Source organism: Strix aluco, chromosome 3, assembly GCF_031877795.1.
Source record: "Strix aluco isolate bStrAlu1 chromosome 3, bStrAlu1.hap1, whole genome shotgun sequence".
NCBI lineage: Eukaryota > Metazoa > Chordata > Aves > Strigiformes > Strigidae > Strix > Strix aluco.
In genome coordinates, this window is record NC_133933.1 from 51,155,842 (window position 1) to 51,183,180 (window position 27,339).

General features: G+C 36.3%; 1 protein-coding gene across 3 annotated transcripts in view; it reads right to left on the minus strand.

Moving 5' to 3' along the window:
* FAM120B (family with sequence similarity 120 member B) overlaps positions 1-27,339 on the minus strand; it is a 55,611-nt gene that overhangs the window by 19,586 nt on the left and 8,686 nt on the right. For all 3 annotated transcript variants that reach the window (XM_074818546.1, XM_074818545.1, XM_074818547.1), the window contains exons 4-6: positions 21,840-21,935; positions 15,506-15,678; positions 11,369-11,461 (exon numbers count right to left, since the gene is read on the minus strand). In XM_074818546.1, the coding sequence (XP_074674647.1) occupies positions 11,369-11,461; positions 15,506-15,678; positions 21,840-21,935 (362 nt within the window). The remainder of the gene's footprint in view (positions 1-11,368; positions 11,462-15,505; positions 15,679-21,839; positions 21,936-27,339) is intronic.

The window sequence follows — 27,339 nt, forward strand, 5'->3', positions numbered from 1 at the left end:
TAAGCTCTTCCTGCGTAAACAAGGTGTGCAAAGGAAAATGGGGATTGAAAAGAGATCCTATGAGGGCATCTGCTGCAACAGAAACTAGAAAAACCAGTTTTTAAACACTTCTAAGGCTTCGAAGTAAATATTTAGCAGTAAACAACCCAATTGTTTAGTGTTTATATGTTGAGGAAAGGTTATTTACTGCGTTTTATCAGGCGTTTGATGTAAAATGATACCTCTCTGTGGAACACTTATTTACGTTAAGCCAACGAAGTCAACCTAAAAAAAGCTTCAAAATTGCTTTTAACTTTAAGCACCCTACAAAATAGTAACACAAAAGTACTATTGCTAATCAAGCTGAAACCAGATAAAAATCTCCTTCAGTTCCAAAAAGATTGCTTCTCACTTCTTGTTTAATTTTCAAAAATATCGGCCTTTATCAGAGCTCTTAATCATACCTACAATAAAACCCAGCATAAATGACATTTCTATGATGATAAATATCACCAGTTAAAAAGTTTAGCCCCTTCAGCTTATTTGTACACTAGCACCTTCAAAAGAGATTAAAATAACATTACTTTTCTTATTTTAGTCACAACTGCCCGACTCTGACCTAAATGATTATTGGGCTAATGACAGTCCATAATACATGTGACGTTTACAAAATATTGGCATAAATTTTGAGTTATAGTTATCCGGCTAACCATCTGACTATAGCCCAGCCAGCAGCCATGTCCCTTCTATAAAAGTGAATGGATTTATTAGGATTTTAATTTTTACTGTCTTAAATAGTAAGCTCATGCTTTTGGTGACATACTTATCTTTGAACCTCCTCACCTTTCTATCATACAGATAATATTGGATTCATTTGGTAGCAAAATACATTTTATTTGTTTGGGACTCTGAAAACTCTTATGACCACATTTTCTTTCCTTTTTTTTTTTCCATACAGTAGTTAAATGTTGCGGAATTATGAGAAGGGGAAGTATTGGTAGCTTAACCTGCCTTGCAACTAATAATGTTTCTCCCTGATGGGAGAAAAACTGCTGACAGACTCCTGGTACATCTACACCAGGAACTGATGGACTCCTGTATGTGCTATGCCACTGGCATCTGAAATGGTTCAGTAATTATTTGAAAATTTTTCCCATGCCTGTAGCAATGCCTCCCTCTCACACGGATGCCCTAATAATGTGATGTCACATTAAAGCTTCCTCCTGTTGGGCAATTTAGAGTGCCTTCCCCCTTATCCCCAGCTGCCTATTTAAAACAATGGGCAGTAACTTATTTCTCTCAGAGACTCCTACATCTCTGTCAAACATGGTTGAAATTAGCCAACATATTCAAAAGTTATTAGGGGACACAGAGAAAAATTTAAAAAACATACAAAAGGTCACTTCCCTCTTAGTTCCAGTAACTTTCCATTGTAAGCTTTCAAAGATCAAACTTCTCCCACTTCCTTACTTTCTGACACTCACTATATATTTCTCTGTTCTACTCTATACTGACTAGCTCCTTTACCAAAATCTTTAAAATGAGAGGCTTCATTTGACACCTCCTGCATCTTGACCACACTCCTGATCTAAAGTTCTTACCCACACCTACCCTGGTCCTTTCCCTTTGTTTAATCACAGGACTGGTCCATGGAACAAAGTTTTTGGAGTAAAAATTCTGCCACAAACTCAACTACTCAGCAGAGTGTGCCTGGCTATCTTTGTTAATGCAGGGGTGTCCTTTCACAGCCACAGACTGTATTGGCAAATGACAGCTGGTTAGGCATGCAACTGCTCAGTGTGCTGCTGTCTGGTGGCCTATCTTGTGGACATTTTTTGCAGTGTACTGTGAAACCACTGCCGTGGATTAAGATATCATTGTGACTACAAAGAAATTTTGATAGGTGAGAGTTCACTGCTAAACCTGTGCAAGGCTTAATTAGCCAAGCTTAAAAATTAGTTTTGGGTTTTTTTCTTCCCAGAGTCAGAGTAGATGTTCAAGATCTATTTAGTTTTCTTAATGTATGATCATTCCCTCTCTTAAGCTGTGTTGAGTACACACTTTTCAATGGCCTGATCTATTTTCCACTGAAACCAACAGAAAGACCAGCGAACTTCAGCAGAATTACAACAGGCAAAATTTAGTACACCTGAAGCTCTGCAGTCTCCAAAAACATTATGACAACTGTTACTAATGTCATGTCTGGTATACAAGCTCTTTAAATAAAACTGCCATTGAACTAAGATGTTTAGTACAGAGAATTCCAGGAGACCAAATATTGTTTGACAGTGCAATACAGGTTTTGTTCTTTTTTTCTCCTAGCATTTCTTTGTATTGCAAAGCAGCTGCTTTGTTGATACTATGGTTCACCTTCTGAAGTAATATGGTCCAAGGTAAACAGTTCTGGCTAAGGAAATTTCCAGGTGTTAAGTCCATGGGTTGAGGAAGAAAAGTAGAACTGATCTGCTTCTATTTCACGACAATCCTGAGGTCCAAGACAAATCGAACCATGAATCAATGTAACATTCTCAGATGACCTGTGAAAGGAGCTGCCAGCCTGCAACTTATGATCAAGATACTAGGAACTTATTTGTAATTAAGCTGCAATAGAATATCCACTTCTAGAACACCTATTTCTTTTGGAATGGAAAACTGCCATACATGGCTTGAAAGTTGCTACCTTTTGGCACAAGAACATCAACCCTATGCTGTAGTTTAGATGAACACATACAGTGAAATTAGAGAATCCTTGTTTAGTGCACACAGCTGTTGCATAAAGACGTTCTTCTGAGCTATTCAAGAACTGACTACAAATAAAGGTTTTGAAGAAAATAATATAACTTACATGTAATATTTTACATTTTCTTGTATCAGCACTATGTCAGAGCAAATTGACTATAAATAGGGAAACAGTTTATATGAGAGTAACTTGGCCATTTTTAAAGGTGTACTTAACATGGAGAAGAATGCTGTTTAAAAGAAAATGCATGCTCTGTAATAAGCCAAACTCTGCGATCTCAGCACTTCAGCCAGCACTGGACTCTGCAGGCGCTTTGCTGATGAAATAAGCATTCACTGACATTCCAGCCTCAGGATGGCTGATCCACAGCCATTTTTAAACAAAAGGTACCTATTTTTTTTGACACAAGGTGCTGTGCCAAAAGACACTTCCTGCAGAACCACTATGCTTTCAGCCTCCTATAACTGAAAAATGTTACTTGCTGTTGTGCTAGACTGAAGTATGCCTCTGTTGTATCGAAGCCTCAGTGTACAAATACAACATACAATTGTGTAATTTTGCTAAAAAGTAATTAACGCTGAGCAGACTGAGGGATGATTTTTCAAAAGTGCATTGACATAGATCCGCTTTTATTAAATTCAGTAGTAAAGCTCTCATTGACTTTAGTAGGAACTTATGGAACTTCAGTCCTAGCATAGAAATATTTTCTGCCAAGATGTCTTTCTGTATCCTATACACATAAAGTAAATAGAAAACTATTACTAAATAGGAAACAACACTTAGGTATGTATTAACTGCCCTTGCTAAAACCAATACATACACAATTTCGTATTTGGCAAGGAACTTAATGCCTCTTCTTTTAAATCTATCAGGGAAACATATAGCAGCCCAGCTGAATGTAATATACCTTTTTAGTTAATGTGTATATGCTTCCTACTAGTGCTAGTGTGACACTAGACATGCTGATTAGACAAGACATCCTAAACAATTAACTAAAATGCCCCATAAATCACTAATTTTGTTTGGAGGTAGCACACAACCACCTTTACAGATCTGGTGTTTATTGTCCCTGTGTGTTGTTTCCTCATTTATGACGCTGGGATAGAATTGTCTTAACAAGTGATGATGTCTTGAGGTGCTAAGATATAATGCCGGTAAGGGATGTTATAATGTACATATATCACTTTTCTCTTAACACAGCTCCATTTCTTTAGAAAAAGCCCCTTTAACCACATCTTGGTTATTATTCAGTGAACATCAAACGAAATAATCCCAAAATATAGGTGAAGGGGAGGAGAATATATGCATGACATCAATGCTGTTGTTAAAAATACATTGAAAATTCCCATTTATACAGCACTTTTGGCTAAAGAACTTCTACTATTGAGACTACTGATACATAAGCGTTACAAGTAAGAACTAAAATATGAGAAAGAACTGACCAAAGTTAGAGAGGAAGCAACAGATAGGAACTGGACACCACCTTGACTTTTAACCCCTGCACAATGATAATGTCAATCAAGAATATACTTGAAAAGAAAGGGAACAAATCAGTTCTTGGTTAGCCTAGCTGTTTCTGATACCTTCGAGATGAACATTTCTACTATAGTAATTTGAAAAATTCCGGCACATCCTACAAAGGACTGTAACCATATGCCTACAGGCTTGTTTTATCTTCTTTCTCCATCCACCTATAAATGGCTCATTAGGTCAGTTCAGAGAACATTTTTGCTCCTCCGAAGTTACACATAGCCATCTGCTTCTCTGGGGAAAGCCTAGACAGATGTGCAGCTTGCATTCCTGCTCAGGCGTGACAGGGGCACGCAGGCAGGTGCAGGCAGCCCTGAGCAGATGACAGGCAGGTGCACGCGTGCCACCGCTTCCTGACTGCACGCTCCCTTCCCTCCCCAGCTCCGGCCCCTGCACATCACCTGCCCTGTGGGGACACAGGTCAGCCCTTACAGGCAATGGAGAGCAACCCCACCTATGCCATGCAACACCACCTCCAGCCCTCGTGTACTGCTTGTTCCTTCTAACATAAAATAGGCAAGGAAGTGAAAACTATTTCTCTCATGAGTAAACGTACACTTTGACCAACACAAACTTGGCAGGAAAATGTCAGTTGATACCAGAAATTATTATTTTCCCTCTCTGCAATAAGTTATCTCCAACCTTTTCAAAGCTGTCAGTTTGCTTAATTTTTTGGGAGAGCTTTATGACCCTCACTAGCAATAACTCCATTTCACTTTCTGCAATATAGATTAAAATTTAGCAGTAATTTTGTTATCTGAAATTCCAGACTGTCTTTTACCTTAAACATCCTGAAAAATTGCCTATGCTATATAAAGTCTAAAAGCAATTTATAACTGAAACATTGCTGCTATTTCCTTGCTGCTGAAACCTTGTTAATAACGAGCTACAGGGCAGTGAATGGGAAAGCTCATGGAAAAGCGAAGCAAACTTACAGAGTTATGGAGAAAAATGCAAGAACGTCTTCCACAAAGGAATACAAATCCTCTCTTTTAAGGTTTAAGGCCCTTGCTCAAAATCTTGCTCAAGATTTTCTCCATAAGCAAACTGAATCCAACTAAATGAATGTGTTTTTCTCAGAAGGTAGAAGAGCTGATCTAGTCATGCTGGGGTTTGTATTTGTGCCAGTGACACATAACAGAATTCACACAGTTATGTGAATTCTGATACTAGGGCTTATGTCAAATGTAAAAAATGTTCAGGGAAATAGACTCTAATAATACTAATAAATATACCAAATTTGGTAAAGAAGAAAATGGGGGAGAGGAGGGCAGAACAGCAATCTTGTCTGGAAGTTGAATATGTTAGCCTAAGACATTTTTTTTGTATGTTTATGAACCAACAGCAGCAAAGAAAGGTAGAGCCAGTTGTCAATGCAACAGGACCAAGAAAACTTGAATTTCTTCAGAACTTCAAAAGATACTTATGAAAATAGCAACAGATTGAGAGATGGGACTTTCAAACAATGCTGTAATCAGTGAGTAACTTCAGCTCCTGAGGTATAACTGTATTTGCACTAACACTTGATCCATGCAAGTGCAATACTTCACCCTCAGTAACAGACTGGGGGATCCATACCCACCATTTTGAAGTCATTAGAGAAAATAAATAGGTTCTGCAGTACAAAGGCAGCCCACTGAACTAGGAATGCAGGCCCAAGAGGCCAAGAGTTATTAAGAGAAAAGCAGAGTATAGATGCTTGAAAACTTTCAGCCTTAATATACAGATTTAATATAAGCAGGCTCATTTAATGCAACTTTCTCTTGATTAATCATGTAATTTTTTTTTTTTAATGTTTAAAACCAAAAGTAATTTAACTACTTGAAGACTTGAGCTGTTTCTATTTAGACTAGTTCATTTAAGACTATCCTGAGGACATGAGAAGTTACATTTCTGAGGTTGAAGAGGGACTGAACTCATCTCAGCTTGCAATCACATCCCATACTGCTGCACTTTTTTTCCAGATCAGTCCAGAACACTGAGAAAACCTAAAGACTGCAAATGAGAGAATGGGCTGGGAAGCAATGCCAAGCTCAGTAAACCACCTCAATCCTCCCCCCATTCCCCACCCCTGCCAGTTACAATCTCACTTATCATTTTAAAAACCCTTTTGACAGATGCAAATTTTGTGGGAATATAAACCCTGATTCAGTAAAGCATTTGGGAATGCACTCAAATTCCACTTTAGTTAATACTAACGTACATCACAGAAGCAGGTCCTGAGTATGTAAAAGAGGTTTATCTGTGAGATCTTTACAATATTCTTACTTGTATGTTATGTTTTACTCCACCCAATTAGACTTCAAGCAAATATTTATTAGGAAACAGTCACATAGGCACAATAAACATATACTTCCTGAGGGAGAAAGGATTTTTTTTTAAAAACAATTATATTTTGAAAAATACAGATCACTCACAAAGGCTGTTTGGAGTCTGAAAAGTATCACATCTAATGGTGTTGACAAACGTAGCTTGGCTTGCCAGATAGGTCAGAAGATTGAAATTCTGGAATGTTCAGAATCTGGGTATTATTTATGCTTTTCTGTCCACATGGCAAGGGGGAAAGAATACCAAGTTTAAAAATACAGAATAGATTTAGCAACATCCTTCTGAAATTTGAGCGACCCTAACCAAGATACCTACACACTACTCTAAAACACAATGCTGTTTCGCATGAATGTGGCTAAGTATCCCTCAGGAAAATATTCAGAGAAAAAGATCTTGTGTAATATCGGTATAATACTATTACCAAGATAATTTTGCTTCTATGACACTGTACAACAGAAAATATTCAAAGTTTCTATGCAACTACAGTTCTTGCTAAAGCTATTTCTGCCTGTCAAACTAGTTCAGTATTTGCTGAGTATTTTTTTTAATTATTCCAAAAGCTAATTAAGTAATATTTAATATGTATTTTGTGAAAATTCATTTGCAATCAAATTGCAAAGCTCTATGGAGCTTTTCATTTAAGACTTAAAATAACCGTGCTCATTTCATATCAGTAATACTTTTTAAATAACTGAAAGAACTTGAAAAATTGAAGGAAAACACTTCAGCACTTGACTTTCTTATACCTCATACCCAGCACGCTGTTCCTTTTACAAGTGGCACAAAAGATGTAATTACTCCAAAGTAAATATTCTGGCATAACTGGATATTTTATGGCAAAGCTATAAAGAGCTTGCAAATGCCATAAATTCCAGCAGTGATGTGTACGTCCATCCATGCATCTGCTACTACCTTTGAGTTCATATTTTCTGACATACAGTTCACTTCTAAAAGCATTTAACAGGACCTGAATTTCATCTACCAATTTCCAGGTGTACTTCCTTTTTAACCAAATTCTCCCATCTCATTGTTGGCCACAACTTTCACAAAGATGTGATTCACAACTTCACACCTCCAATACAAATTTTTCATACATTCACATATTTAGAGAAATCTTAGAAAAAATGTATCTGCGTTTATAAATCGTTATGGCCTCTCCTGTTTGGGCAGTATTTTACATGCATTACAGATGAAAGATGATCTATAATTGCACTTGTAAACAACCAGGGCCAGCACAATATAAGAAACAAGACTGCAAGCACAACTGCTGGTGCCTCTTTTTCTCTACAATGGCCTCAAAGTCAGACTGATGGCTCTCTGGGCTTTTTGCCAAAACCGCACACCAGATGAAAATAGCAAGAAGGGAAATAAGCAACCTGGGGTCCAAAATTTAATTCTGACCTTATGTATAAGCTCTATGGGAGGCTTGGGCAAAGTAGAATGTTAATCTACCATATAAGGGGGGTACAAGGAAACTAGAAAAAACTTATAAGAAGAATGTATAAAATCTCTATCGTGTAGACATCTTGGTATTTTGAAACCATCGATCTTGAAAAATAATCAAATCTTCATGTATAAACATTATGTTATTCTCAGAAAGTAATATTTAATGTGCATTTTACGTTATACGTCCACAGCCCACTTTCTTTCAGCATGAGATAAACTATATTTTTTATGGCTTTAACCCACTTTATTCAAACCATGGAGATCTCTGTTTCATAAATTTGCAGGTTTATGGATCCCATTAACTATGAAATATGGATAGCATATCAGAACGCAGATTTGAAAGTGAAGGCTGAAAAGTTCTCTTCATCCTATCAGAAGAACAGGCTCTATTTACATTTTCTCTCATAATTCACAGTGGAAGTTAAGTTTTCTTCTGCTAAAACATATTTGCTAATGGAGTCCTTTGCAGAAACAGAGCAAGGTTTTTTTGATCAAATCACTGTCTTTCACAAAACTGTTTACAAGGCGCAAACATTTTTTCTAAATTTAAAATAATAATATAGTGTTAGTCCAAAATTGCAAATGAGCAAACATTTTCATAAATTTTTGCAGATGCTGACTAAATTTAACATAACTTCCTTGAAAGCTCTGTTATTAGGCTGTTTCTAGGGATCACAGTAACTTCTCAATGGAGAATAAAAGGTATGTTAAACAGTTTAAACTCTTATTCATCTGGTTTCCTACTATAAACCCCATATATTAATTAGCCATGTACTAGTGTAATTCATTGCACTTGGATCCTTCAATTTTAAACCTAGAAAATTCAGCTGTTAAATACCTACTGATACCCTATATACTATTAAAATAACAGCATAACTCAATTCTGTAAAACTACTAAATAAACCTAGAAATAAGTAAAAACAATATAAAATATTCTGAGGCGGAATCTTGAAAATGAGATGCTTGAATTACAATGCTCAGAGAGCTTGCTTTATTGATCATTATTTTTAGAAAATATATATATATATATATATATATAAAAGATATTCTATTAGTCTCCTGCCCTTCCAAGAGAAAATTCACAGGACATTAAGTTCATCCACACACCACATTTCAGAAGCACAGAAACAAGAAACAGATCATTTTATACTCTTTCTGTGAAGTGAGATTAACCTCACATGAATCTTCAAACTGATCCTGGTGCTACCATAAAATTACAGATGGATTATATATGAAGGAATAAAAGTATTTTTATGGCAATTAATACAACATAACATCTTCTATTGATATAGACTGACAAGTCTGAGAACAACTGAGAAACAGCAACTATTTTCCACTGGGAGATCCAAGTCATCAAAACACAGGAAGGGAGGTTGATTTGAAGGCAACTGAGGAAAGTTTTGAAACTGTTATTCACCTATTCACCACTTCAGAAGGGAAAGAGGCCAAAATCTTTCCTCACTATTCTCTTCAGAGGGATTTATTCTGGCTCAAACTACTACCAAAGGCACTACTGTGAATTTCAATAGAATAAGAGAAGGAGGTGCTCTACAAAATAGCCCAATACAAAAATTTCAACTGCATTATATGAATCTTTTGTTGGTTTTTAGCACAGCAGAAGGCATTATGCATCAGTACATGAAGTGCTTAAATAAGCAGCAGAATGAGGTAACTTTGAAAAGTACCTGCCAATAGCACGCATAAGTCAATTCCAACAATATACTGTTCACTTTTTCATAGAGTGATACACAGACAGCGTAAGACCAGCTTCATTTTTCATGTACTTTTATGTCAACAATGGAAGAGCTGACAGTATCTGATTTGCCATAAACTTTGTAGGAAAGTTACAAAATTTTGTGGACAACTTTCAATTAGTAGAATGCTGATAAGTAGTACACATTGATTAATATTACATGTTTGGATGCAACACTCAGATTTATAATTTTATAGAACCGTAACACAAATGAATCACACAAAGACATCTAATTCAAAGAGAATAAACTTTCAAGCACTTTAGAAACTTACATAATAGTACCTGTAACTGCACCTATAAACAAATTGTTTCAACACTTCCTGCTTATGCTTGGCTTCCTTTATGCTTTTACTGAACGACTGCCACAACAGACTTGATAAAATAACGATGCGCTCAATGTTAAGCGCAACACTGCGCAATAATGTCTTCGACAGTAATAAATCCTACATTTTTGCTGTTTTCCATATTGCCTTCATCTCACTGTTTCCTTTTTGTTACACAGATCTAACGTGATCAGCTGCAGAATAAATTTGTGATGAATTCAGAAAAAATTGATAGGAGGCTGGACTTTATCTGTTATAATGAATCAAATAATGAAACTGGAATCACACTGGTTTTGTTATTTTGGTCCACGTGCTCTAGAATCAAATGGATAGTAACAGGAGTGGTTAGTTTACCTTGCTATCAGCAAAAAGTACTTTTAAAACTCTAACATGGACTGTTCAAAGTAACAGAATTTATTGGAAATATAGGCAAGATTTTCAGAGTGAAGACACGTTAAGGTTCCAACCCTTTCTAACCCTTTCTCCCTTACTTTTAAGTAAACCCACAACTCAAATAGCCATTGACATGTGCAGTCTGTGCTGTACTGAACACAATATCAAGCTATGAGATTGAAAATACTCTTGTATAATTAGATATGCAAGAAGAACTATTTAGATAGTTCTGCTGCAATAACCATTTAGGAACCTGCTTTTCCACATGTGGATTCAAGAAGATAGGAAAGGAAAAAAGCAGATTTGCAGAGTATATAAAAATTTTAAAACGAACTCCTGATTAATTACAGAATAGTGTGATCCAAAAGGTCTTCACTACAGTGGGCCACATTAGGTAACAAGACATTTTTTCTGGTTAGGTTTATGTTATGTTTATGTTCTCCCACAAGTAGTAATATGAAACTTTATTTAATGTAGTGATTTTCATGCAACTTATGTCCCAAACCACTATCCTCCTCAGGAAAAAAGAATGAAGCAATGTTGCAAGACAGGATTCACCATTGCAAATTTTCCATCAGCTGGAAGCCTGGAAGCCAAGTCAAGAAGAAACCTGAGACTAATTCACTCACCCTAGCACTGCAACCACTAGAAAATGTTCTTTCTATTTATTTTTTTTTTACACGATTAACAAACGTAAGTATTCACTGAGCACATTAAATGTAAATATTGAAATGTGGCACATTAAAAGCCTATATATTTACCATGACCTTCAGTTCCTGTATCTGAAAAAACTTAATGTAGAAGAATTTTCCCCCAAAATATTTATACCAAAGTTACCATGAACTTTTTACGTTACTCAATTATTCCAGTCCATACCTGCAAACCTGCCAGTTGAGCAGCTGACTTCGCTTTGAGGCAGAGAATCAGTGCCACAAATGCATTTAAGTCCTCCAGAGAGAGGCTACTGACCTAAAACAGATGAAAAAAGAACACATTAGCTGAAGGCTCTGAAGAGGAAATTTCTGAAAATTGACTCCTCTTGTTCAAGCATATCAAACTTAGATCAATGACCTCACGAAGTTATGACCACCATGAATGCATTGACTAGGAAAAGGCACTTGAAGGGAACAAAATACTTACTTTTATAACTTGAATGAAGTGCATACCCCAATACCTGTGTATAGTGTATATACGCGGATTGCCACACACCAAACAAAATGCCCACCCTTCAGCTATTCCATTCTCCTCTTTGAGTTCCTTAATAACAGGAAATTTCTTCATCTCCCTAACATTAAACATAGTAAAAAAATGAGCCTTAAAAAAATATAAATTGCTTTATAATCAACAATAAAAACCACCTGAATGAGCCACAGATGTGGTGACCATTAGGATTTCCTTCAAATGCTTACATGGTTATCTGTTGCAAACTTTAAAATTAATCTAAAATATTTCAATTACCTATATTAAGCTAAATTTCAGGATTTAACAAAACATATTTGGATTCTTTTTGATTTTTAGGCTATATATTGAAGTGGGAAGGACTCAAAACTGTAAGAAAACTAAACCTAAAATGTTCAAGTGGGAAAACGTAAAGAAAAATTCTAAACTAATGTAACAATTCACTCTAATACTTCTATCAGAAAAGGGAGAATGGGGGCATTTACTGTTGTGAAAAAGTATTCTGAGATTCTGTAGAGGCACATGGTCACCTCAGGAGAAAGACAGTGCCTCTAGACCATCTGGGCTGATTCTATGACACTACCAGTCTGGTTGCTTCCTCTTAGAAGAACAATATAAATTATACATGTGCACCAAGACCAAATAAATATCTGTTACAAATGTTGAGGCTATAAAGAGGGGTCTAAGTGAGATCCATGAAGCATTACAATTCTTCATCAACTGGAACTTGAGGGAAGGTTTCTATTGCAAAGTGTGGAAATGTGCATTGTGGGCTTACAGTACAGTTAAAAGGCTGCATTGTCTTTCTTTTAACAGCTTGATTTTTGGGGAATGTTGTGTACATCCTATTTCAATCCATTAAGAGTTTCTATTATGGCTATCAAAAATCAAAAAGTGACAGAAAAAATGAAGGAGAGAAAAATTAACAAAAAAGTATTGATGTAAATCAATAGAAAAAGAAAAAAAAACACTAAGAGGCCATCTATAATCATGTCATTTGTTTATTTGCTTAGGAGTAAACCATTCTTTCCTCCTCAAGATAAAAATTATTCAACCACTACTGAGAATTTTTTTTTTTTTTAAATCAGGCCTTGCTGCTTGTCCCACTGTAAAATACCTTCCACTCTACAATGCTGTTAAAACTGGCATAAAGCACAAGAATGTGAGGGATATCAGAACTTTTAAACTTTCAAAATGATCCTCGGTATTCATTAACTCCAACCTGGCTGCTCAGATCTGATAATGGCCCTACTTTACCCTGTATTTCAAGTCAGGTGTCACCTTTGTGTAGATGGCAACAAGAGAGTTTTACTAAACCTCCACATTTTATATATTTTACAGTAACAGAAAAAGTGACTTTCTTCTACAAAAACAATTCTTAATACTTGCACAGTTTTGTCCTAAGAAAAGTAAGTTAAAGATTGCTTGCAAGTAAAACAGCAAGGAAATGCCCATAACAGAGCAGATCAGTCAAAATGCTTATAAATATCAAAACACTTTAGAGAAATATTTTATTCAGTAACTGAATTTGGTGAGTTATCACATTTCCATTGTCAGATTTCTTCCAAAACTGTAAAAGCTTGAAAGAGAAATTTCCCCTTTCTTTGGAGACTCCACAGTTTGATATTTGAACCCATTCACTCCCTTCCCCAACTTTAAAGACAGACCTATTATTTTGTAATTTTTTCACTATTTCTGTTCTTAATTTGGAGAACATTTGAAAAGTACCCTCATTGAAAAAATTACTCTTCAAATTGACACTCTCTACATAGTTAAGATTTGCTTATTGGAAATTTTTTCTCACTTCAAAAAAAAGTGCATTTTAAGTTTTCATTAAACACTTTCACATAAATGGGTTGGTCAGTATGCCGGTTCCTGCAAAAACCTAAGTTTTTGGTTAGATTAGATGATAAGTAATAAAATTCTGAAGTTTATTTCTCCCTCTCATGAGCCAAAGGAAACGATGTTAGCCTGCTTCAAGGCAACCTACAATTGCTCAACTTGAATCACCTTAGGGGTAACAATCCACCTTCCCTCTCTAATACAAATGTAAGACTAAAGTGTAAAGACAAGACAAGTATTAGGCCATAGTCAGACAACCATTGTTTTCTCAGCTATAAAACAAATGGAAGCAGTATGGCCAGCTCAAAGCATGGCTGCTGACACTCTTGCTCTCATGTTTTCCTCTCAAACACCCCAAGAAAACAAATGGACGATATCAGAGAACTACCCAAAGTTTAAAAAAACTCAGCAGTAAAAAACATTTTAATCCAAATCAGTTCCCTAGCCTGGTTCACAGGCTAGATTGTATCAGTGCAACTCAGAGGGCAGAGAGAATCAGGAAAATGGGACAGGTGTTGAGAAACTTGCACTGCCATGAAAAACCCTGCATCAAACTAAACACTTTGCATGATCTCTCTGCTATTATTCTTGTTGAAAATATGAGCTGCAAAACTGTTTTCATCTCTGTTTTTAACATTGGCCACTGGATACTAAGTTCTGAAAACCATATCTCTAACAAGCATTTTTTTTCCATTTTGTTAAAATGCTGTGACCAAGGCTCAGTAAAATCAGTGTTCTGTCCTGTTACTCCTCTTCTTAATCCTACTAAAGAAACGCTTCTCAAATAATTTAGTAGTCTTGCTATGAAAAGGTGTGCAGGATAGCACAATAAATAAATGAAACAGTGAAAACAGATAAATAACTGAAACTGTGATTTCATATCCAAATATGAAAAACGCTTAAAAGTATGTTAAAAGCTAAGTACATAACATGTACCTAGCTGAATTTAAACTGCAAGGCATGAAATTATGTTTAATGAGTTCCATCTTCAAAAACCTTTCCATTTGTACTCTGCTACAGAAATATTAAAGAAAAAAAGAGCTATATGAATCATTTGCATAATTCCCATATGTACTTCCTCAATGCATCATCTAAGTTTGAGCAAACATGTATAAAGGAAAAACAAAGGAAAAGTCAGGGAGAGAGAGCTTGTTTTCATGTACCACGCACCAGTATAAATCTGAGAAAGTGAAGTCTGCAAAAGCAAAACAAGACAAAATGCAGTTCAGTCTAAGTAAAAGTGCAACAGAGCTTATCAGATTAGATAAAGGCATTATGATTTTCTCATCCTCAGAGAGGAAAATCTGCTTGCGAGATCACCATTTGAAAGGTAGCAAGTACAGACAATATATTAAATACCATAGAGAAAAGTAAATAATGAAGCAATATTGGATTTAATCTTGCATTCCTTTCTATTACAATTAAGGTAGTCTGCAGGCTGCCAAATGTTTGGAATTATAACAGAACTGCTACCTAATGATCCCCTATTACTCAGAATTTAATGAGAAGAGCCATATCCTCAATTCTGACTTGAAACTGAGTAGATTGACAAGGTGGTGTGAAAAAGTAGTGAGAGCTGACTAAATATTTATATTGTCTGTTTGCACAGCCTGCATAGTCACCTGAGGGAATGTCTTCTTTTGACAACACAAAGGAAACACAAAAAGAGAAGCTTTAATTTGCAAACAGGTCCCCAAAAGTGGGGGAAATCCCTCAGTTTATAGTCTCTCCGTTAAAATGCCCAAGGGGCTTTGTCATGGGCATGTGAGAGTTATGATTAACTACTAAAAAGCCCAAGTGTTTCTTGAACAGGACGATGCATGTTAAATGGAGTAATTAAAAATACTGTAATGCAGTACTATTATATTTGATAAACTATGCCTACAGTAAAGATTAAGAGAAAAATCCAGCACAGGCTAGCAAGAAATAGTTTATTAGTCAATCACATCTATCAGGGCTGACAGCTGAAGAAAAAGCAACTGTCCCAGTTACCTGCATCATAAGATAGGCCAGCAAGCAGCAGAATGCTGCAACAGGTGCTTCTAGAGCTTGGAGCTCTTCCATCGTGTCCTGAAGGTGAAAGCATGCCAGAAACGTACTATACCGTTGCTTTTCCACATCAGGTCCTTTGGCAAACCACAATGTTTTCAAATTAGGTGTTCCACCTACAAAAGAAATCCATTCATTTATCTTGGCAGCAACAAGATAAAACATGCCTACCTCATTACAATCTGAAAGGAAACAACTGATCTGCTCTTGGCACTTGCAAGGACCACAGAGCTGAAAAGAAAATGTATTTGACAAAACTTGGCATTTGAAAAAAAAAAATAAAATTAAGGCTTGTAATTTAAACAATTTGTATTGAATACAGGCATGTTTAAGCAGAGTGGACTGAATTCAACTGTTACAACAATACAGTCAACTTTGAGACAGCAGGCTTTTACCCTTTGCAAGAACAAAGTTTGCCCACAAGTGTGTCCCTTCCCTTGGGGATCCACAGCGTTTAAATGAAGTCAGCTTCACCATAAAATAGTGACTCAGCAGAAAACAACCATATCTGTTCCTTTTCTCTCTCTCGTAGAGCTAGCGTTATCAGGAGTCCTGAATGGATTCTTGCATTGCCTCCCTTCTATCATCTGTTTTAATGAACAAACTGGTCACCTATACCATCTGCTGGCAAGCACACATTCTCCACACTGTGCTGGTATGACTCCTCTGCAGTAGGTTCCAGTTTGGGAACAAAACCCAAGGCTATCTGGTATTTTGCACTCCCTAGGCTACTGTATATAATGGTGTTGCAAACACACACAAAAAACCTGTCATCAGTTATGTATAATGTATCTTTCCAGACTTATTACAGTACCATTCACCTTGGTCTCTAAATCCTTAATATTTACCTCATGTTGCCAGCTCCCAACTTGTGACATGTGTGAACTAACGTAAAATTTGCTCCCCATTTAAATTACATTTAATCCATTATCAAAATAAACACTAATGCACATGAAATAACAGAACAGCTAACTGGTTATGCAGAAGAATCCCAATTAAAAACAGAATTCTCCCATAAAGTACTGCTGCTTCTGTAGTTAAATAAAAGGAGGTGTGAATTTTAAATGTGGACTAATTAAGCTACATTTGGTAACACCTTTGCCTTTTTTGTGTGACATGCAGCAGCTGTAGTCCAGTTAGGAACACTTGGTGATAATAAACGGTTAAAGTGACAAGGTGCTGAAATCTACACAGACAATGTTTATTTAGCCAAGAAAGCCCATTAACCAAATGGTACTAATTCTTTGGAGAGGGGGAAACTAGAAGAGAAGTTAGTATTTGCTTTCTTCATCTCCCTGGATGGATGTTTCTTTTACTATTTTTAAGACTAACTCTCCCATCAAAACCATGGAAAGAACTATCATCATACAATCTGTAAGTTCCTAACCTTATTTTGTAGGGAAATATGTATATTAAGAAAAAATACCAGTTGCTTGACTGGAGTTAGAAATGCAGGTTAGTGATAACACAGATACTGGCAGTAGTGGGCCAGTACAGACAGCACAATAAGACTCAGATTACTGGTTTTGATACTGGTAATTGCTGCCTTAAGAAAAAAAAAAAAAGAACAAAAAAAAGAACAGAGACTGACTTCCAGGAAGAAAAGCAAATGTAACATGCATAAAACCAAAACAATGCCAACTTTTCCTACCAAGGCTAAGCAACTTTAATGTGTGAGACAATTTTTACATGGGTAAACTCAAATAGTTTTGATGGTTTTTGCTTTCCAGAAGGTTCCCAGTCAGCTGCATATGAAGAGATACACCCAGAATCAGTTAAAGCAAAGTACTCTTTCCATCTGTACAGTTTTTTTAAAATTAATTACGTCCAGGGGTATACCTAATAATAGAAATCCTTCTTTCTTCAGAGTAAAATCAGGAACTACATCAATAATCAAGATTATGTATCTATATTGAGAGAACTCAACAAAAAATTCAAGACATCTCTTCCATAAACAGCTGCTTATACTTTCAGAAACAACATCTACTTGTGCCTGGGAAAAAGAAGTACTGATGAATTATGAATTATTTACTCTGGGAAAGAAAATTTGACACTATCTGCTTTTGGAACATACCAACCAAAAATGTTATTTTTCTGAAAGGATCTCTTCTACCAGTAGTTAAATTCCATGTAATACCCAAGAGTGAGCCATTATATTAACCCTTAAATGAAAGATAAGTAAACCAAAGAAACAAATACACTGAAGTTTAATGACTCTCCGATCATGCGTACAGTCAACAACAGACCTAAGATTCATATACAGTAAAACTCCAAAACTGCTCTCTGCTCTAGTTGCATCCTCACTACATACAATTAGAAAACATTCCTGAAAGAGAGAAATTTACTTGCATAGGGAGGAGAAATATTTTACTTTCCGAATACTTCTAAATATTTACTAAATTAACCTAAACCCCAAAACTGAGTAACAAAGGGGAAACAGAACAAAACATACTTAGATATATAAATTGATACATCTTTACCGTAAATATTAGTCATGGGAAAATGATCTATTCTACTGGGGTCCTTGTGTTTCATATGAATTACACAGAGATACTCTAACACTGCATATGCTTATGATTATTCTCCACATGCACAAAACTGTGAAAACTATTCAGTACTATGTAAACTGTAGTCCTTGGGAACTCCAAGAAGAGGAGCATCACAAAGACCTCCATGGAGGTCAAGAAATACTACTTGCCTAAACACAAAAATGGACAATCAACAAGTTAAGCGAAAAAGAATTGACTGAATTATTTTTTTCCTTTTTCCTTTTCACTCACACATTTAAAGACATTGTCACATAGAAAGCATCATGATAAACAAGAGCATTTCAATGGAATACATAAATATTTATTTCATTTGTCTGAACTTCAGTAACTGATTTATGTATATGCAATGCATGTAAAAGTTGTAGAATGCATTAATACTATGACACCGTTGAACTCAAGGCTTGTACAAAGGAGATCCTCACATTCATACCAATTTAAAACATGTCATCATTGTGTATATAGCTATAAATGTATAATATTAACTGTTCATGTATATTTGAAGTAATGACTATTGAAATTTCATTTTATGACACCAGTAATAAAACTTCAACACTTCATCATTTTACATGCTTATGTAAATACTAGAAATAAAAATAAGTTTATAAAAATGTACTTGCTAGGAACACTCAACATTAACTTGTCAAGAACTGTGGCCAATTTTAAAGATGCCATAAACGCAAATGCCAATTAAATCTGACCATTAAAGAAGCATTCCAGAGACAGCATTTTGAACATAAGTATATCCATAACATATTCCTGTAAGATGTAATCATTAGAATACTGAAAGTGCATCCAAACTCCTGTGGAACGAAGCTACAATATCCTACACGTTTTCAGAAATAAAATGAAAAGCAGAATCCATAAATTTCCAGTAAAGACTTTAAAACTTCCTCTGTTCCATATAAACTGGACACATATCAAACAGATCTGCTGTGTTCACAAGATACGGATGTTAAACAGTATTTTCTTGGATCAGAGATCTTCTAACAAAATTCATTTCTCAGAAACATTTTTTATCGATTTAAGTGCTGCTCTGTCAATGTGTGGGAAACATCATGATCACATTCGTTCAACTGAAAGGAAACATTCCAGAAGGGAGAAAGAGAGACAGCAAATGCAAGCAAGTGCAGATGCTATTCAGAAGATTGTCTTTCTCAAGAAAAATACATATACATAATACACACTATATTTTAAATCTATTTTAAGCTATCATCTTACAGCCTTTAGGATTTGGTTTTTTTTAAAAAAGCTACCATTCAATCTATCACCTGCAAGCTTTTCAGATGCAAGACAATTCTGCTCTTTTATACACACACACAAAAAAATCAGTGGGAATTCTACTCTTTTTTTTTTAAGAGCAATGCGAAATTTAAAATATTTATGGTTATGTGCATTACAGTTCAAAGTTTGTATCAAATATTCTTTCTCCAGACTTTTTAACCTAAATCGAATTTAATAGAGTCAGGATTTCTCATATATTCTCAGTACAATTCTAAAGTAGTTGTGATGATGAGGCTATAATTTTTTCCAAAAGAGATAGAACAAAGAAACTTCCCAGATTAATTGCACCTGTGATTTTTCAAATAGTTTCTGCTAAGGTTTTTTCTCTTTTTGAGTAACCTGCTCTTGATTGACAGCTTTGAACTCTAACTTCCTATAACAACTTCTTTAAATTTAGCTCTAAATATGATCCCTGTCTGAAAAATGTGATGCGCTGTTGAGAACCTTATTTGGTGAATTATAAAGTCATGCTGTGGAAAATAAAAGATGCATGAGCGAATGTAAGGCATACAAATATGGACTGCAAAAATTTTAGAAAAATATTTGTTCGCTGAAGGAATGACAACAGAGCACTAAAAATAAACACTAGAAGTCCTCCTCCCCTTTTTTAATAGTTTGCTTGAACAGTCTTTCATTACTGAGTTAGTAAAGATTATGGCTGAGAAGATGTTATTTTTATAAACTCCACTTATGTGGTTGCTATAAACAAACACAGTGATGTTAAATCCTGTTTATTGTCAACATGAAGGTGGGTTCTATGTGTAGCATGTTTGCAGAGCAGTAGAACCAGAGTACATGACATTGAGAGGATTCCTCTCCAGAAAGGGAGGAAGGTACTATACTATCTGGGAAGGAAAAATTCACAACAAATAGAGTATATTTGCCATGCAAACTAAAATGTAACTATATAGGTATGGTTCATTGAGCTTTGTTTGCTTGTTTTACAAATGCATGTTCCCAGACCATTGTATGCTGAAATAAAACACTTGTACAGGACAGACAGATCAATTTTTACCCTGCATATTCACATCCATTTAGAAAATTTCACAGCAATTTCATGCTATCATCAAGTCAATTAGATAATCATTCCCCTAATATTGTATTGGGGTACTGGACAGTGAAACTACTGTATATCAAATGAAACCTTATTTGTATTTTGTCTATATAACTAATCTCTTTCCAAACAGTTCCTTTCAAAAGGATTTTGAAAAGGCTGATATCTAAAGAGCAACTGGTTTTCCGCCATCCTTTGAAGAATTTGAAGACTCTCATTAAATATACGAGTTTCAAATATGAAGATAAATGTACAATCTTAGGATACCTTAAAATAAAATTTACTATAACCCTAGAAAATTAAAAACAAGTTCTAAATCAATCCCTAAGAAAAAAAAAAAAGTAAAATAAAAGTGCATGCATTTCAACTTCTTCTGAATTTGGATTTAGACCAGATCAGAACAAGCACTGCTACAGAAAGCTCTGGATACTGAGGAAAGAAGAGCTGGTAATTACTCTCAAAAAGTCAAGTAGATGATAATTTTTCTTAACAAGATATCAACAGTATTGTGGATCAATGGAACTAATTCATTTCATGTGAAAGATTAAAAACCGCTCTGAATTCCTGACCCACATGGTAGCAGATGACTAGACAGCGAGCAAACTGTGAGAGTGAAGATAGAGGGGTTATGACTACAATAGCATGGACAAATGAACAATTAGAACTTTTCCCTCTGAAATAACAAAACTGATACAGTACTGTTTACTTTCTATCCTAAACTTGTATTGCATCATACAGTTTAGTGATAAAGAGATGAGCGACATATACAGTGCCCAATCTTTTCACTAAAGTGTATGATACCTCCTTGTAAATATAACAATCCTCATAACACTAATTTCACTAAAAGTGTTTGTGAATGTGACCCTTACCAAAGGAAAGAAGCTAAAACCACACAAAATACTTGATGCTTAAGACAGTAGAAACAGCTTCACAGAAACAGATAGCCTAACTATTTTTTATTGAAAACTAGATTCTCTTTTTGGATTGTCACAGGTGATCTAAAAATGACCCTTTTTAGTATACTCCACCAGTCTTGTTAACACATTCTCTCAAACAGCTTAATAGAAGAACTTTAATATGGCCCTACACACCAATTATCCTGGCCTCAGAACAGTATTTAGAACCTCTAAGAAATTGTTTGCATTTTAGAACTGATGTTTGCATTAGCACTGAGTTTAAGAAGACATAGTAATAATATGTAGCTCAAAGCTGAATCCTGTTATAATTACACAGGGTAATTACAAGCAATTACAGACATGCAGCATTTCTACTTTAGCTCCTTGTTCTCCACAGTCATTTTGGGTTCCATATCAAACATGTGATGATAGATTACCTAACCTGATTTTAATGATGTCATTATTTCAGTTCAGATTTAAACATGTTTTTATTCTACCTGGAATAGAAGGTTGTACAGGTTGTATCAGCTCCGGCTGTTGGAGAGGATTTCCAAAATAGACAAACCACTCTTTTACCAAAGGATAGGCTCCGCCTAAAAAAGACAGAATTGAATCAGTAAGTCAAATGTAAGTATTGACACTAGTGTAAAAGTTGGAAGCAGCAGTGATCAAGATTCTAAAGAACAGAAGGCACTTCATAATGACTTGTTTGCTCAGCTTCTTTAAAAACAAACCAAGAAAAATTAGTTTTAGTATCTTTATGACAAATCATCAGAACAAATGAAGAGAGTTTGAATTATGTATTATAAACATGAGTTTGGAGTTGGGAACTGCAGCCAAAAATGTAAGTACAAGAGTCTGTGGAAGGCACTCTAAAATGGCTTTCAGTCAATTTTAGGCCTTCCCATTCCAGGGCAGTTCAGGAAGCTTATGGAGGCAACTGGCATAGCTTAGGGATCTACAGGAGCTACCTCAGTCTCCCAGGGCTGTCAACTGCCCCATATGCAGGCAGTCTTTAATATGATTCTCCTCCCAACTTGCCCTGACATTTCCTGTGTCAGGGTTGAGACAAAATCTTTATAAGGAGGCCTTGATGGCTATTTGAAAGCTGACAGCAATGGAGTCATCCCACCATCAGATGTAGAGCTTTTATGGCCCATTGTTCCGGACCTTTTATCTAGTATAAAGGAATTGCTTATGCCTAATAGCTCAAGTGGCTTTCTACCCCCAAACTCAACTCTGCCCCACCCCCCAGGAAAGAGTAGGGTGCCTCTTAAATTAAAAATTTCACTGCTCGAGCTGTGCATCTAACTACTTGATGCTTAAAAAAAAAAAACAAAACCCCAAATAAAAATACCCTCAGAAAAAACTCAAGCATTTAAGACTTTTTGAAATGCAGTCTATCCAATTTCCAGTAGTCAGCTCAATCATTCCAGTGCAAGTCTTCATAAAAAAAAAAATAGAATTATTATCGTTGTTGTAAATGGTGCTTCTGCATTCTGTCCAGATTTTGCCTATGGTAACCACGTCATAGTGCCCTAAATTTCTACTCTCTGTAGTCTGCTAAACAGTATGAAGTAAACAGATTTAGCTAGTCCTGGCCACTTGGAATAGTGTTTTCAAATCTTTTCCAGGCAAAATCTCAAAGCTTTTTTTCCCCCCCCCCTTTCCTTGTCCCTTTCCAGATTCACAGAATTGCATCTCTAATTCCTTCCAGCTTTCACCCAGTGCTGAAGCCACTGTTCTTAAAAATTCCTGCCTTTTATCATCAATTCCAATCACCCTGCACTTTACTGCACAAGTATTTCTGATGCCACATTATGCACCCTAATCTTATGCACCAAAAACTTGATCTCCTTTTAAGCAAACCAAACTCTCCAAACTCCTCTTCCCTTCACCACCCCAAAACGTTTGATCATAGTACTTTCCTGATCTTGTTCATAGCTCAACGCTGCAAATGACTGTTGCCATGAATGAACGAGTAGCGTGCTATGGTGCAAGGGCAGAAATTTCTCAGATGGAATTCTAGTGTCAGGTATAAGAGAGAGGGAAAAGAACACAATAAAATCTGTTTTACAGCCCTGATTCTTCTTCCTTCCTTACCCAAGGACCTACAGCACAAACTCCCAATAAAGGTGAGGGACTGAAGAACCAACAGCTGGACGATGAGGGACAGCATTACACCTGGCTTGCCATGCTTCACTGTTCAAAAACTGATGACATTAGCAATAAAATGAAAAATGCCTACACTGGGGGGGGGGGGGGGGGGGAAGCCTTAAACTGCACATTCCAGTAGCTGAATAGTCACATATGTTGATTATAAATCATTGCTTATGATAATGCTATTGCACGAAAAAAAACCTCCAATTTAATATCCCAAAGTCACTTTCAGAAACATTCTGATGTTTTAGCATTCTGTTTTAAGGTTTCTTATGTAAATTACTCTGTTTTATTCAATCTCTTCAGCTCAAATCAGCCTCCCAGATTTTAGCCTGGCTTCTTAAGGAAGCAAACCTAATACAATTAGGATGTCTGTCTTATAATTAATTCATGGATGTACTGCTCTGTTTCAACTAAATCTGACAGAGGAGAAAAGATTTCAAATGGATTAAATTCCTAAACATTTTGTGAAACTGGTGACTCAGCTGACAATGGGATCCTATCAGGGCACCAACTAAAAGAAGGGCAGGGAAGTCAAGTTACCTGTTACATCCAAACAGACTGGATGGCAAATCAATACACAAGTAGCTACAAAAGAGCTAGAGATTAATAAAAAGGTAGATGGGATTTGGGGAGAGCAGGAGGCAGTAAGGAACATACTTGAGAACACCACATATTGCAGGAGGGAGTTGTTAAGGTCATGGGGAGAAGGTAAGAGGATGCTCGGAAAGAGCATGGAAATTTAAAAGCTTTGCTGAGGGGAAGCTGGTGGGGAGAGTCACTCTTTATGAGTTCCACAACTCGCAGAACAACTTATCAAAATGTCTCTCAACTCCGAATGCCAGTGAAATGCTATTTTTACATCCCTCATTGAGCTCAAGCACAGCAAAAAGAGAAGTCAATAGGAAACCTCTAGTTTTGTTCTTTCAACGTATGTGAATGTTGGTACAGGACGTAGCACCACATCAAGCTGAGTGTTTTTCACTATTATAGTCCATTAGTAACAAAAGTATATTACTGTTCACATAGCCAAATAAATATAGCTAAAAGCAAGGTCCTGCCAACTGACAGCACATTAACATACCAAGAACAAAACAGAGACATGATTACTAAATGTCAGCCTTCCCCCCTGCATGGAAGTATCTCTGGAAAAAAACAGTCATTTTTCAAACTCTTTTCCCCAAAAGGCACATAGAGAATGAAATTTGAAAAAATAGCAGTTCCTTTGTTAAAACAGATTCTGAACAACCTGTGGAAGCACTGCTTAAGCAGCCTAAGGAAAATTTCAACTATGTGCAAAACACCAAAATATGAGACGGTTGGAAATGCTGTGATGTGTGCTCTTCTATACCAGCAACAATGTCAGCCCTCCTGAGTGGTCACTGGTGATAACTGGCAAAAATTCTGCTAACGGACTGTTTTTGACAGTGTCAAAGCGAGGGTCAGTCTGGCCTGCTAATGTTAGAACTGGGAGTGATGCCAGGACTTCCAGGAGCTGGCCACGGGCTTAGGCTACATTACATAAACTCCTAATTGGCAGCAGTCACACAGGTGCAGGTATTTCCATGGACTGTACTAGTGCCAAAGCCTGCTGGTTTTGTTCTGAACTCTTCACACACAAAAGAGCGAGCTTGGCTGGTCTATCAAGGTGCATTATTTATTGTTATTTTCCGCTCCTTCTTGAATTTTCCAATAGCACTGTTTTTCTTGGAAAGATGCTAAAAGTTTACCATTTATATATCCCTATATACAATATTCCATGTAATGATCAGAAACAGCTCAATTAATTACAAAGATACTTTTAAAACACACAGGCAACAGGTGCCATATAATCAGGATCACCATCAACCCCCCATTTATTTTTGTAAGGTCAAAAATAAGGCTGCGATTCTAGCAACATTTCCATGCTTACCACATACCCAACCATACCAAGGGCATAGCTACATAAGCAATTCTTTCAGCAGCACTGCTAACTTTTCCAGGCCACCACTGATTTGCTAGTTCCCACTCCCTGCCATTCCCTCGGGCTGTTTTGCCACAGCTGTTTGTAGCTACACAAAGAGTCAGATGGGGAAACAGAACCAGGTTAGCTACCTGACTGCAGGAAAGGGAGGGAAGGGAGACGGGCTATTTTCAGTTTCTCAAACTAGGCCACCATGCAGCTGCACAAACAGCTGCACCAGCAAAACTGAGAGGTTGCACAGGGACTGAAATGAGTGGCTGTGCAAGAGAATTACTTAAACTGGCACTGACAGCAAAAGAAATGCTTATTACTCTATGGCTTCAGGCAAAATGGCATGGTGTAGGTGGGTGACTTCAAAGGATATGACAACATCCAGCTCCTATGGATTCTTGGGTCTCTTAAGCACCCTTGGAAATCTCAGCCTAGACATTCAAAACTAACAAGTTTCTTGTTTCAGGGTAGAGGAAACAGTTTACATTGTTTTTAAGCTGTTCTTACTAAAACTGCAACCGTCGCTTTTACTAAATGTTGGCTCTCCCTGTTTAACAGTAAAGAAGCAGATTTGCAAACCACAAAGAGGTCAGTTTCCAACACAGGAATCTTGTAATTGAGGGATCTTAAGGAATAAAAAAGAGGATCACTAACACATACATCTCCACCGCAAACTGGACCATTGTGTATACTTAGCCAAGTTAGCTTCAAATGAGCTACATCAGCAACTGTATCACAATGGCAGCAGACTCCACATGGACTAATTTAATTGGTTGACTCCTTCCAGTAAGCTCCTTTTTAATGCTAATCCAAAATAATTCTACAGTATACTACAACCTACATACAAGGCATGTTACTTTTTCCCATCCTACCACTCATCAAATTACAAAAACCAGTCAACTTGACCTCATCTGGGGGAACCTGACAAAGGATTCTACTTACCTTGTAAAGAACAAAACTTCCTTGTAGGTCTAGCAGCAAATTCATAAAAAATAATGCTTAGATTTACTATGAATTACCTTACAGACTCTGATTAATGATCTATGCTCTTGACTTAGAAGTGGGTATACACTGGAATAAAAAAACAACCCATGAACTACTAGGAAGTGACACGGTTAAAGCAGTTGGGGGTAGATACCTGCACTAAAAATGCAGATCTAATAGGGGTGCCCATGCAGACACACTCTACCTACCTTTCTGGAAGGGTTAAGGATTGAGAGTGCACTATGATTTACTTTAGAAAATTATCTCTGGAATTTAAGGCATGAACTGAGAACAAGAAATACATGTTTATCTGTGGTTTTATTCTAAAATCACTTTCTTAAGAGAAGACCTCTTTCACATTCAAATTTCATTTTCAATAAGATTCTAAATCAATGTTTCTGTATTTCAATTCTAATCTTCTTCATTTGAGTACTACAAACACTGTAACACAAATGCAAATCTGCCTACTACCCTGCCATCTCACAGCAACAACTGTTAATTAGAAGTTTTGGTCTGTGTGTTTCTGAAAACATCAATGAATATCCTGCTGCTTAGAGGAATAAACAAAACCCAACCAAATTATAATTGTCTACAAAATTTAGAGGCAGTAGGCCGAAAAATGAAAAATGACAGATGTGCATAACTACCACTGAGATTTTTGCTACTCTCTCCAAATGACTATGTAAACTCTGATTCAGTTTTTCCTATTTTTTTTTCTCCTATTATGGCACAACTTCAACCTCTAGTTGCTGAAGGAAGTCAGGCACTTAATTACCTTTCTGTGCCCTTCTAAGCACATAGTTTGAATATTAGGTTGGATGGCAGTGCATTTTCATCAACAAAATATAAAGTCATTACCAAGGAAAAATCAACATATTAAAAAGAATAAAAGTTCAGTA